The 12,526-nt window shown below is 38.5% G+C and overlaps 1 protein-coding gene across 4 annotated transcripts in view; it reads left to right on the top strand.

Annotated features, from left to right (window-relative positions):
• LOC119650343 (ADP-ribosylation factor 1) overlaps positions 1–12,079 on the top strand; it is a 42,304-nt gene extending 30,225 nt beyond the window's left edge. For 2 of the 4 annotated variants that reach the window (XM_038053011.1, XM_038053008.1), the window contains exons 2-5: positions 2,036–2,348; positions 2,415–2,524; positions 2,836–2,961; positions 10,705–12,079. In XM_038053011.1, coding sequence (XP_037908939.1) covers positions 2,201–2,348; positions 2,415–2,524; positions 2,836–2,961; positions 10,705–10,869 — 549 coding nt within the window. In that variant the 5' untranslated portion in view covers positions 2,036–2,200 and the 3' untranslated portion in view covers positions 10,870–12,079. The remainder of the gene's footprint in view (positions 1–2,035; positions 2,349–2,414; positions 2,525–2,835; positions 2,962–10,704) is intronic. The other 2 variants (XM_038053010.1, XM_038053009.1) reach the window with 1 other exon arrangement.
• Positions 12,080–12,526: the final 447 nt, after the last annotated feature.

The raw sequence follows: 12,526 nt of genomic DNA, 5'->3' as shown, positions 1-12,526 counted from the left end.
AACGATTAAAATTGTGTTGAGTCGCGATTTGCATATCCTACATTTAGATTTCCTGCTGAATTTGTCCATGGTTCTCATCATCGTACTCAAATATCTAGGTCTCATATCTCTGAATGTGTGGCAATAAATCCTCGCATATTGATATTCGGTGTGATGTTTTTTATCGATTTTGGCACTATCTTTGCGCAAATCTTTTGCATGTTCAAATCTCGTGTAACATCCTGCGATCGGTGAATTTGTTGATGTTTAAATCGTCAGACAATGCACAAATATTTAGACCCCGGTCAGATGTGATAAACGCGGGCAGGCGGTCAACACCCACGTCATTAGGAGGATTTGCGTCTCTTCTTGAAGCGCTTCGCTTTTTCGACATGCAGTCAACGCCAAATAAGGTCCACAGTTTCTGGTGAATTTTCGCGGGTTTTTCGCTATATTTCACAAAAACTTGGATCATAACGTTTGCTTGTAATGTCACCAGAAGTGCTATTGACTTCAAATTTCGATTGGAGACGAAGACGCACTGTTGCCTTTTCTCGAGTCATAAGTCAATTCCCCGAACTTAATTGTCACATCTCATACAACTAATCGAGTGTGTGGGATGTCTGGGCTTTTCTTGCCTCCTTCAACATGTTTAACTGTTATGGTGGATTATGTTTGTGTCTTAGCTTGAAACTAAATTCAACATTGGGTCTGTCTCTCGCCTCAAAAACATTCCAAAGTAAGTATCACATTCAGATTAGGCTTTGGTTCTGACGCAGTGTCTATGTTTTCATGTGATATCAGTTACTTCTTGCTATGGTTGGTCGGACCACTGACGCGTACGTACGAACGTACATAACACATCCGAAGTAATCGACATTTGTACCCAAGTGTGGATTTAGTCTGAGAATACTTCTTCGTGGTGCATCCATGCCTTTAACATTAAAGTTGCACCTTCGTTTTAATTGCGTTTTGGAATTGGGTTAAGTTTCCCTTAGTTGGCGACTAGACTTTCGGAAACGTCATGGACCACGTTGTATATGCTATTTATTTTTAGTGTTTGTCTACTGCTTATCTTTCCTTTGTCAAGCAAAAGTAGTATCATTGTTTTCATTATCCAAGCAAACTTTTAATGTCCAACTCATTCAGACGGTGCTGATGTCGTAAGTAATCCAATCAGCTGGAGACAAAATTACGATTATCTATTAGGGGGATTATAGATTATATTAAATAGATAGATTATATAGACTAAAAGTATTTATTTAAGAGATTGATTGACTCTTGTTATCAATCATGCTGCCCCTGAAGGAAAGATAGGGATGGTGATGCTGCAGAGTTGCCCTTTTAAATTTCATATGTTCCCATGAATAGTACGCAATTGGATTCTGTTACTACACAGTCCAAATTTGAATCTAAAAATCCCTAATCATAAATTCCAAAAATTCCACTTCATTCCCATGTATCCAGTGGATTAGTCTTGCGGTTAAATTTAAAGCGCTTATCACTTCTGTGTTCGATTGATGCAAAAATTGATTGATATCAACCTTGATTGGTAACTTACGTAGTAACAAAGACTTTTCACATGCTGATACTTCGGTGTTTTATACTTTCAAATTTTTTCTCTCGGCCATTTCATTGCTACTAGAAATTGAAATTATCGACGATTTGCTGCGTTATTTCCTCATTTTCAAATACATAAATTAGTAATTACGTAGAGCAATAAAAAAGTCTCAGCAGTGCAAATCAAACATGCGTTTTTGTGATAAGAGTGTAGTGATAAATTTTATAAGTTTGTCACAGCATAAAAATGAGATAATTTTCTTTCTGACAAAGATGGAACGTCATTGGAAAAGTTGGTTGCTAGACTGGACAACTGAAATATATTTTGAAGATTATGATGTGCATTCTAGTCAATGCTCAAATGTGGAACAAAAATATTTTTCGCCTTTCGCGGTTGAGGAACTAATCGAAAAAACTCTATAAGATGATTTATAAACCATTGTATGTAACCGGCACGGCACGTTTAAAATTAATCTCTTATTTTTCTTCTTTGCAGATTTTTTACCTACGAGGAACCACCTTGTTTGTTTTATTTGGAAAAAGGGAACATAATTATCCGTCATCTTTGTAGACGTAGTATTCTTGATAAAATCTATAAAACTAAGGACAACAAACGAATATTTAAAGATCAGTACCAGAAACACACTACAAAAACGACAAAATGGGAAATGTATTTGCAAACCTTTTCAAAAGTTTATTCGGTAAAAAAGAAATGAGAATATTGATGGTAGGCTTAGATGCCGCTGGTAAAACCACAATTTTGTACAAACTCAAATTAGGTGAAATTGTTACAACGATTCCAACTATTGGTAAGTGGAAGTTGATCACTTCGCTTTCAAAAGGGTTTATAACGAAGTATCTTTTCAATTTGATAGGTTTCAACGTCGAGACTGTAGAATACAAGAATATTAGCTTTACAGTATGGGACGTAGGCGGTCAAGACAAGATTCGGCCATTGTGGAGGCATTATTTCCAAAACACACAAGTGAGTACATTCGGTTTTTTAATCTAGAAATATTTGTTACAAAATTTTAGCACAATTATGAAAACAGTAGTTTATGAAAGTTTTATGCATTCAAAGCAGAGCAGCAATAATAGTTCTCATAATTGTGCAAAATCTATCTTCGAAAATGATGATATAAAATTGTTCCCAGAATTTAATATGTTGGCGAACTAACAATGTTTCAAGACGGGACTGATCATATTTTATTAATTCATTTCATTAACATTAGACACCCTTTTTCGTAGCAATGAATTATAGGAATATTTGATGGATACCTTTTCAATTATTTGCAGGGTCTTATTTTCGTCGTTGATAGTAATGACAGAGAGCGTATTGGTGAAGCCAGAGAAGAATTGATGCGGATGTTAGCAGAAGACGAACTCAGAGATGCAGTTTTACTTATATTCGCAAACAAACAAGTAAGTTGATAAGTATTCTCATATAAATTTCTTGCAACGTGGTTATTTTTACAATCTAACCAAATGGTAGCAAACCAAGTGCATGATAGTTTATAATCGCATCTAGCAATTTGGATTTTGAAAGCCTTTGAAGCAATGAATTGAGTCTAAATTCATAATTCCAGGGTAAGGGTTCAATTATTAAAGGAGGGGGAATTGATTTTCTAATGAAAACTAAGTCATAGTTTTGATTATATTCTTTCGGAGAAATATACAGCCTGCTATCTCTTTTTTTTCCTCAGTGGTTAGAGCACTGGGTTGTCATACGGAAGACCGCGGTTCAAATCTCGCTGGTCGCAGTGGGATTTGTATCGTGACTTGACGTCGGATACCAGTCGACTTGGCTGTGAATGAGTACCTGAGTCAAATCAGGGTAATAATCTCGGGCGAGCGCAATGCTGACTACATTGTCTCCTACAGTGTACTGTAGTGTACCGTTACGGTCTTGAATGAAGTGCTCTAACACACTTCAAGGCCCTGATCCAATATGGATTGTTGCGCCAACAATTATTATTATTAAGTAAATCGAAATGGGTAGACCTGAATTCGCCTGGGATTCGGCCAGTGCACATTGCAGATCCTCCTTAAAAGCACTTCAAACTTCACTTTAACCCTCCGAAATATTTTGCACATAAATTTGGCTAGCTAGATCAGTAGCCGAGGAGCCAGCCAGTAACATTTACAAAGGAAAGCAGCCCTCTTGTCCTGCAACTAGAGATCTCCCTAAAGTCTTCAAACCATGGTTTATCTAGTGTTTGTAACCTAACTCTAGTTAGAGAGCTGGGTCTCCTTCTTCTGCAGTTGTCCCGTTCACAAGCGGGGTCGGCTCGTCGTGATCGGTTTCGCCATTTGGCTCTATCCAAAGCCTGATCTGGGTGCAATCTCGAAGCTTGTTTAGGCCTGCCTTTTGGTCGTTTACCATCGACTTCGATGTTCAGACCAATCTTGGCAAGTGAATTCTCGTTAGCACGAATTGCGTGACCACACCATCGAAGACGCCTCTCTCGCAACTTTTCCACAATCGGTGCAAACCCATAACGATCGCGGATATCCTCATTTCGGATGTGATCAAAACGTGTCACGCCACTAGTCCAAGTTAACATCTTCGTCTCCATTACCGCAAGACGCCGTTCACTCAGAACCATAGAGAGCGACAGGACGGACAACATTGCAGTAAATTTTAGATTTGGGACGTTTGTTGATACATCGATCACAAAGAGCATCAGTTGCGGAACGCCACTTCATCCAGGTTGCGTTAATGCGGGAAGCAATTTCATAACGCAGTTCTCCATTGGCTGATATAGTGTTGACCCGAGGTATTTAAATCGCTCAGTTCTGGGCAGATCACTGCCGCTGACAGTAGTTGTATTCTCCTATCCTTATTCTTCCTATTTGACCAGTGCGGTTTGGTGTTGTTGGTTGGTTCGTTTTCGGTGCTGACGTTGCCGCCATATATTTCATCTTGCCTTCATTGATGTGCAACCCAAGATCTCGCGCCGCCTGCTCGATCTGGATGAAGGCAGTTTGTACGTCTCGGGTGGTTCTGTTTCATGGGGATCGGTCGTCAAAAGTTCACAGTTTTGTTTAGATTCAATTTGACACCGTGTTGCATGAGACGATCATTCCATTTTTGGACAAGTTGCTCGAGATTATTTTTGATGAGCGAGATCGTTTCTTCTTTCTTCTCACCAATCACCACCATTTGATGCGCCGCGAGCCAATGCGTTCCTCACGCTGTTTTATCGGTAGCTTAATTCGCTGGATAATCGCAGAAAAAGTGCCTGAGGCTTTCTCCCTCTTCTTCGCAGCTTCGGCAATGCAAACTGTAAAGTATGCCAAGTCTGGCGAAATGGTGGAGGGTTACATTCAGTGTGCCGCCCCTACTGGTGAAGGCATTCCGACACTGCCCCACTGGCCTGGAAGAGGCCTTACACTCAGTGGTCTTAATGGCCGCTTGGCTGACGGTGAGAATGGCCATATTACATTTGGGGTTCGGAACATGTCCCAGCCATCGACAAGCTTCCAGCATCGCCAGACGAATAAAATCCTCCATTTGCATCACGACCACCAGGAATCATCATTTGCGTAGGAACACGGCCGGGAACTTCCCATGATTTTCTAGTCTTAAAGTTATCATAATTGACCCATTTTCAACTTCAGTCGCAATTCGATGCATAAATCCTCTGTTTTTGCCTTTCAGCAGCTAATTACACACAAACGTGCTCTCAATGAACGTACCAAATTCTTCCTGCTAATTGAGTAATGCTTTCAGCTCTATGTCGTAAGTTTTATCTTTTGATGACTATAACGGCCTTTGTCGTTAAAGTTACCGTTCTTGAAGCATTGAAACCGCTTACGACACGTTCTGATTGTGATTATCGAGAGCATTCATTGAGACAGCTGCAGATTTATTCATATTAAAGCAGAGAATTAAAACCTTCCTTGATCCAAATCGAAGTCGAAAATAATTTTATAATGCACATACAAATGGACTAAAGTTTCTATGAGGATATGTTTTCAAATGCCCAAGCTTATTGTATAATATCTGGTTGTTTCGCTACTGATGTTATTTATATTTATCGTCTTCGTTTATCTTCTTTCAAATAACGTCTTCATGCACTCACTGCCAGCAAGTTAGGATATTGACGAAAAAATTGTGCAAGATTATTTGACTTTGACGTATGGTCTTCAATATATATCAGTGGAATTCAATGTAGAAAGCAAACATTCTGAATACTCTTGAAATTTATCGAGCAGCAACATGTGCATATTTCAAAAATCAATCCGAATCCATGTACCGCTGAGGTGATGATGGCGATCTAGTATAAAAAAGCAAATTTGTTCATCATATTGAATCGTACCCGCCTATACATATATTGATATATTTGAGAATTTGTAACTCTTAAATGGCTATTTCAAATCAGGTGTCTAATTCAGTTCTGCCTACGAAAAGGTAACGAACGCGTAGTTTTTCTTTGTGAACGATGACGAGCCGTATTTTGAGATATATGTTACACTTTCTCCTTTTTTCTGCTTACGTGAAGAATTTTTATAAACTTAAATAAGAAAACTGAAGTTTGAATAAATCAAATTTTCACACGAATTTTAAGAATATCTTTGACGGACATTACTATTTTATCAAGTGCAGCACATGTTTTTTGACTGTATTAGATTCAGCGAGGCGCCTGATAAATCCAAATACGAAAATATTAATAAAGATAAAGAAATGACACACAACTGCACCGGAGCGTGCTAACGTTATTAGGTGTAAGCGAGAACATTTGAAAATCGAATGGCTTATTATTTATTATGAGTCAGTGTGAGCGATGAATGTGGTTAAAATCAGATATTATGATTTAATCTGCGACATACCTAACTTAATTATAGCATTTCGTGTTTTTTATAGTTCTTGCTATGTATTCATCATTGGTTAACACAGCCCAAGAAGATCTTGAACCACCTTTAGTGTCCGTCTCTAAACGACTTTATTCTTTGCAATGATTCTTCAGGTGCTGGTTCTTATCTTTCTCATCCATACGGATTAAGTGATCCGATCATGCATAACGAAACGGTCGTGATATTGCTTATAAATTTAATCAAACATTATTCATTCGTAAGTCCTATCTTAAAGCTTGCATATACATTTCTGGAAATTATGCGATTTCCGAATTTTGATCGTAATAACTCGATATTCATGTTTTGTGTGACTCATAGCGAATAATTGTTTGACTTCTGGTTTTTTCTGGAAATTTAATTTCCCTCCAATTGGCATGGAGCCGGGGGTCGACGTTGCAGATAGCAGCTGCGCTTCAGGTCAGAATGCCTGCCATTGAGTTAATATTAATATTATGCTTGCCTTTCGTCTTCCTCCAATCCATGATAAGTTAATGATTCTAGTTGGTTACTTTCAGTAGCCGAATTCATGATGAATATTGGAGCAACACTTTTGATTGAAGCGGTGGCAGGTTAAGATTTGTTTCTCGACACTTGATTCTGTAGCATTTCTGCGCAATGGTTTATTTTCTTTTTTGAGTCTGCTTGGGGTTCAACTAGTAACATATGTGGAACCATTCCATTTCGATTAGAAATTACAGGAGTGTTTTGATGTCGATCCCAACATACAGAGAAACATAACTGTTTAGTTTGCATAAGCCGGCGTCGAACGCTAACGCTGGCCCTCTTAAATTTTGCACTCGAGGACCCGATGAAATGCAGCACACGTAAGATATTTCGATGTTTGCACTGTGTGGGCGTTCACTTGTTTTATCCCCTTGTTTCATGATTTTAGCATCCAAAATCGTTTGAGGAATTTCCGAAATTCTTGCAGGTCTAGCTATACCATTGGATCCCTTTTTGCATTCTTTTCTGGCATTCAAAGCTGTTAAGAATTTGAATCTTGGATCTGAAGGCTGATCGTAAGCCGATTTGCCATGTCTACAATTGACTTTAATTCAGCCACATCGTTCGTCTGTCAGTTTCGAACATAATACAAGCGTTGGGTGGCCTCTTGCTATATAACTTCGGACTTTTATATCGCTGACATAAAAATTCCCAAGTTGCAATGAACTTTTTTGTTGTTTACGCAGATACTGAAGTTTTTCAACTGCACGGCTTTGGTAACCTTGTGATTGTTGTTGATTTCCAGTCCAGTTGTTTGGGAAGCCGGAAGTCAAAAGAAGCAAAATTTTTACTGTACCATGGGTGGGCCACAGATGGTGCGAACATTTTAGGACTTAGGGTCGCGCATTATCAGCAAAATTTTATAAGTCTTTTTTTACGACAGTTTTTTCGTAAAAGGACACAGAATTGTGATCAATATAGAGTGCTAATAATCTGTCGCGGGCTTTGAGGGACAAGATTTTGATAGAAACAATAAAATGGAAGGGAATTATAATCACGACTTTACGGCAATTTACCATTGCTTCTTAAAGGTGATGAATCTGTTCTTTTCCATTGAAAAATGTTTCAATTCCTGATCGTAAATATACAGGATATATCTCCGGTTCTGATCCGGTTACTTCCCCACGAAAACGCAGCGGTACACCTTCGGTATGAGATGTTGAAGGGCGCATTTCGCGCGACTTGTCTCTGTTCGCCTCTATATATTGACATTATGGGAATAACAACCCGAGATTTACAGTCTATCTCCACCCAGATCGAGCAGGAAGCTATAGGGGCGAGATTTTGGGCTACAAATTAATGAAGTCAACACGAAGTACATGTTGGCAACGTCAGCGTCAAAAACCAACGAACGAAAAACATCGAATTGCATTGGCAAACGAAAACAATAAATAGGAAAATAGGAAACTACAACTTTTAGACCGTTGAAAATGTCTCCTATCTAGGGTTGAAAATCGCAACCGATAACAGCTACGACGAAATCCGAGCATCATGAATCATCAAAGCTCTTATTGTAAAAGACAATGATCTTGCTTGTCCTAGTGTATTCCTCGGACACCTGGGTTCTTGGCAAGAAAAATTGCGAACTCCTGGCCGCGTTCGAGAGAAGAATCCTCCGAAGAATTTTTGTCCATCTACATGAGGATGGACGATTCAGCAGTCTCTTCCAGAGTTTTAATTATTATCACTTTTTGAGCAGCCTACGTATCCGTAGCTTTGGACCTCGAATTCTTCTTAAGATTTTACCTTGCAGCACATGTCGCTCTGAGAATGGCTATTATTTTCTTCAAAATGTCTAAAGTTTTCTAAAAATGTATGAAGGACGGGGGGAGGGGGGGTGATCCGGAGGGTGTTGATGTGGTCGGTACGGGAGAATTGAGCCTGAATCCTACTCTCCGACGATCAAGTTTTCGTATTGTTTTTTGATAAGTCCCATGGTAGTTTTAGCAATTATCTTTGCGGAGGAGTGGTCCGGATCCGTATTTTTGCCGTGACTTGCCATATTAATCACAAGAGGTCGAAAACATGCTATTTGCGGCCTGTACTTCTCATACTTTTTTACACACTTATCCCTCCCGGAGCTATCAATAGACCTCTTAAATCTTTACTTTCATCAATCCACCCTCACATTTCCGAAGTCAGCGAGATCTTGTGTTTTTTTGGGGTTGCGTCTGACAAATTTATGCGCACCACAATTTTGATAGCGGTCCAGAGTAAGTTGTCTAGAGTTTACGTCGTTTGCGCCGTGCAACACTGCACAACAGCCGGATCTCAGAGGCAGTCCGCATTGAGGTCGATAGCAGGAGTTGAATGAAAACCGTGCTTACATATTTGATTTGTTTATTTAGATGCAACATTTGACCTGCTTCTCATTGTGAGAGCTGTGAGTAGATTGCCTCTTCTACCCAGTCTGCTCTACTTAACCCTCTAGTAATTAGCTAACTTTTGGTGAGTAGGTCACCTCGGTTGAAAAGAAAGGTAACTAAAAGTTCTAATTCTAGGCAAGCGTCTGAAAGTAATTTGCACCGCCGCAGGGTCAACACTCTTCTCGTGTCCGAGAAGTCACAGTAGCGGCGCGCAAATCAAGGAAGGGGACCATCAGATAATAAATCCTTTCCGCACATTTAGAAGACAACTCCTAAATCTATTGCCGAAAGTGATATAGTGGATTTAGTTTGATGTTCGTCAGTCAAAACCCAACTGACCTCATGACAGAATCTGTGTTCCAGCAGTGTGCTGGCGTAACGAGTCATTGGAAGTTGTAGTCGTAAACCTTTCACCGTTGCTGTTACGATCACCAATATCATGGCGCATCATCGCATGTCCGACCAAGGTGTCGCCAGAGCCCACTTTGACATTCACATCCCCCCGTCACCAATAAAATGTAACTTTCAGTGAGCATCATTGGAATTGTGTGTAATTGTCCATAGAAAGCAGATTTTTTCACAATTGTGATACCTAGATCGGAATCTCAACCACATTCCCGAGCAAGATGTTTTCAGCTCAACTTGGCATCCAGATCACCCATTATGTTCATAATATCATATTTAGGAAGCTTCTCCACAGCTGCGTGTAGTTTAGCATTCCGCAATTGTCATGCATTTAATCTGGATCGGAGTCTCACAGTCAAGACGCTGCATCTTGCCAGATGCTGGCTTCCAAGTCATGAAAGCTCATCTTGCGGCAGTCATAAGCAACAGTCAGACATCGGAGCCAGTCCCAGCATCTCACTTGCTTTCGCCACAGAATGCCCACCTCAAATTACAGAAATTCAAATTAGAGAAACATCGAGGATCGTTGGTACAGTCTAAAAACCGATGATAACCATTTTTTCAGCCACTGGTCGTAGTTGTCAGATCAATGACGCTTCGGCGGTAGCAGTAAACTTTGGAAATTTCTATTTCTTTTAGTCGCCTTTTACATTAAGCAGGAAATAGTTTGAGTGTATTCTTAAACCCAGTTCAAACCTCGTGAGCCAACGTGCACGGAAATTGTTCTTAGGCTCCTTGTTGTTGAACGTTACACTTCGAAGAATTCTTGAAAGCCAAACTTGTTCTGTATGATTACCTCGTTTTCCAAAAAAAAAAAGATTTCATTTTAGAAAGTAGCAATTTTTCAAAGAATTTCGACAGCATTGGGAAATCTTCTAATCTTTATGAAGATTCCTAATGGACAAGTCTCTCCGCCTTCTGGTAACTTTGCACCGAGATTATTCGGTTTCAGCCTTTTCGGATCGATTTTACTGCCTTTTAAAAAATGAACAGATCCTTATACTAATTCGATTTTCTTTTTGTATCATTTCAGGATTTGCCAAATGCAATGAACGCAGCTGAAATAACCGACAAGTTAGGTTTGCATTCGCTGAGAAATCGCAATTGGTACATCCAAGCGACGTGTGCAACAAGCGGTGATGGTCTATATGAAGGTCTCGATTGGTTGTCCAATCAGCTAAAGAATGCCAATCGCTAAAATCTAAAAATTTAAACTAAACATAATTTAAATATAAAAAACAAAGAGAGAAAAAAATATAATTAAAATAAATGCAAAAACTTTCAATTAAACAGCAGAAAAATGGAAGAAACAAAGGCAGAGAAGACAACAGAATAAAAATCACAAACACTGAGAATATATAATGAAAAAATGATGATGATATATAAGGCAAACAATTTAAGTTAAAATGGAGAAGAATAATAAAAATAAATGAAGACAAACATTCATGGAAGCATCCATCTATTTCTAAAATGTTATCATTTCTGAACAGCACCTACTACCATACCGAAGCAGCGTCTCCAGAGGTATATTCGGATTGGTAACTTGAAACAAGGGGAAGGTTCACAAACACATTACACGTAATTGCTAACGTTATTCATTGGCAGTAACTACCTTTGCCGCAAGTGGAAGCGCTCCACGCCACACATGGAATTACATAGCAGGAACAGATGAGAGTAAAACCAATAATTTGTATACAATGAACTGTTGCAACATGAATGGAGTAAACCAATTGAAAATAGTCTAGCTACTTGCAAGCAAACAAAACGGTTAAGGATAATGTCTTAATTCAGATTACAATTCACCCTAGAAACTTCTTTGTTTTCTCCTTCCCATCTTTATACGCATATATAAGATATAGTCCCGTTTTTAATTGCATTACATTAATATATTATTAACGAATATATAAAAAATTGAATAGCGTATTTTATCATGGGATCTTGTAAATTAAAAGCTCTACATTACATATAGCATTGTGCGAAGGATGATGTGCCTGTTTGCCTTTTTTCTCTCTCCTCCTCAATATTTCTTTTAGTAGACACCACAGAGTTGTTTCATTTGGAATTCTAGGAACACAAATACACATAGCTTCGACTTCAATTAACCCCTCCCCCGTTCCCGTCTCGTTTTTGCGTATGTTTCTTTTTTGTACACTATATAAAATAGGTAGATTAAAAATTTTTACATTCATATATATACTACACATACCACATACACACACAAGATGAGAAAAAATGAGATATGTCGTCGTCATTGAATTGTTTCCGTTCCGTTCTTAATAATTTTTAAGAAATTTATCGATAGAAAAAATGAAAAACAACAAAGAAAAAATGCTAAATAAAATTTAAAAAAAATATCAATAAAAACTATGAGAGTTATAAGTGGACAGTTTTGTAATCTTAAGTTATGATATTTAAATGAGAAAAACGATCCTTCAGATTTATTATTTGATAATAAAAAGATATAAATAAATTCAACATGTGACATGTTTATTTAGAAAGACTTTCCGCTCAGTTGGCTTTATTTTAGTGATTTCATCAGGATATACTTAGATTCAATTTGTCGTGTTAGTTGGGGGTGCATTTATTAACAATTTCTCCTCTGAATATGAGCAGAATATACTGGGAATTGCCGCCGAAATTTGCATGTGTTTTACTGATATGAACGACCTTTAGGATGCTGATGATTTTGAGCATAGTAGTAGAGGCTAATTGATGGATTTAAGGGATTAAAAGCTTTATTGATCGCTGTGAGTGTAATAGGCTCGAGCTCCAATATCGAGCGATATCTTGGAAAATTTAGCGATTGAACGTAGTGTGTGCCATGGCAAACGGAAATTTATTATTGTGCTTGTGCT

Source organism: Hermetia illucens, chromosome 2 (assembly GCF_905115235.1).
Source record: "Hermetia illucens chromosome 2, iHerIll2.2.curated.20191125, whole genome shotgun sequence".
NCBI classification, from domain to species: domain Eukaryota; kingdom Metazoa; phylum Arthropoda; class Insecta; order Diptera; family Stratiomyidae; genus Hermetia; species Hermetia illucens.
Note: the sequence above shows the minus strand (reverse complement) of the source record. Positions and strands in the feature narration are given on the sequence as shown.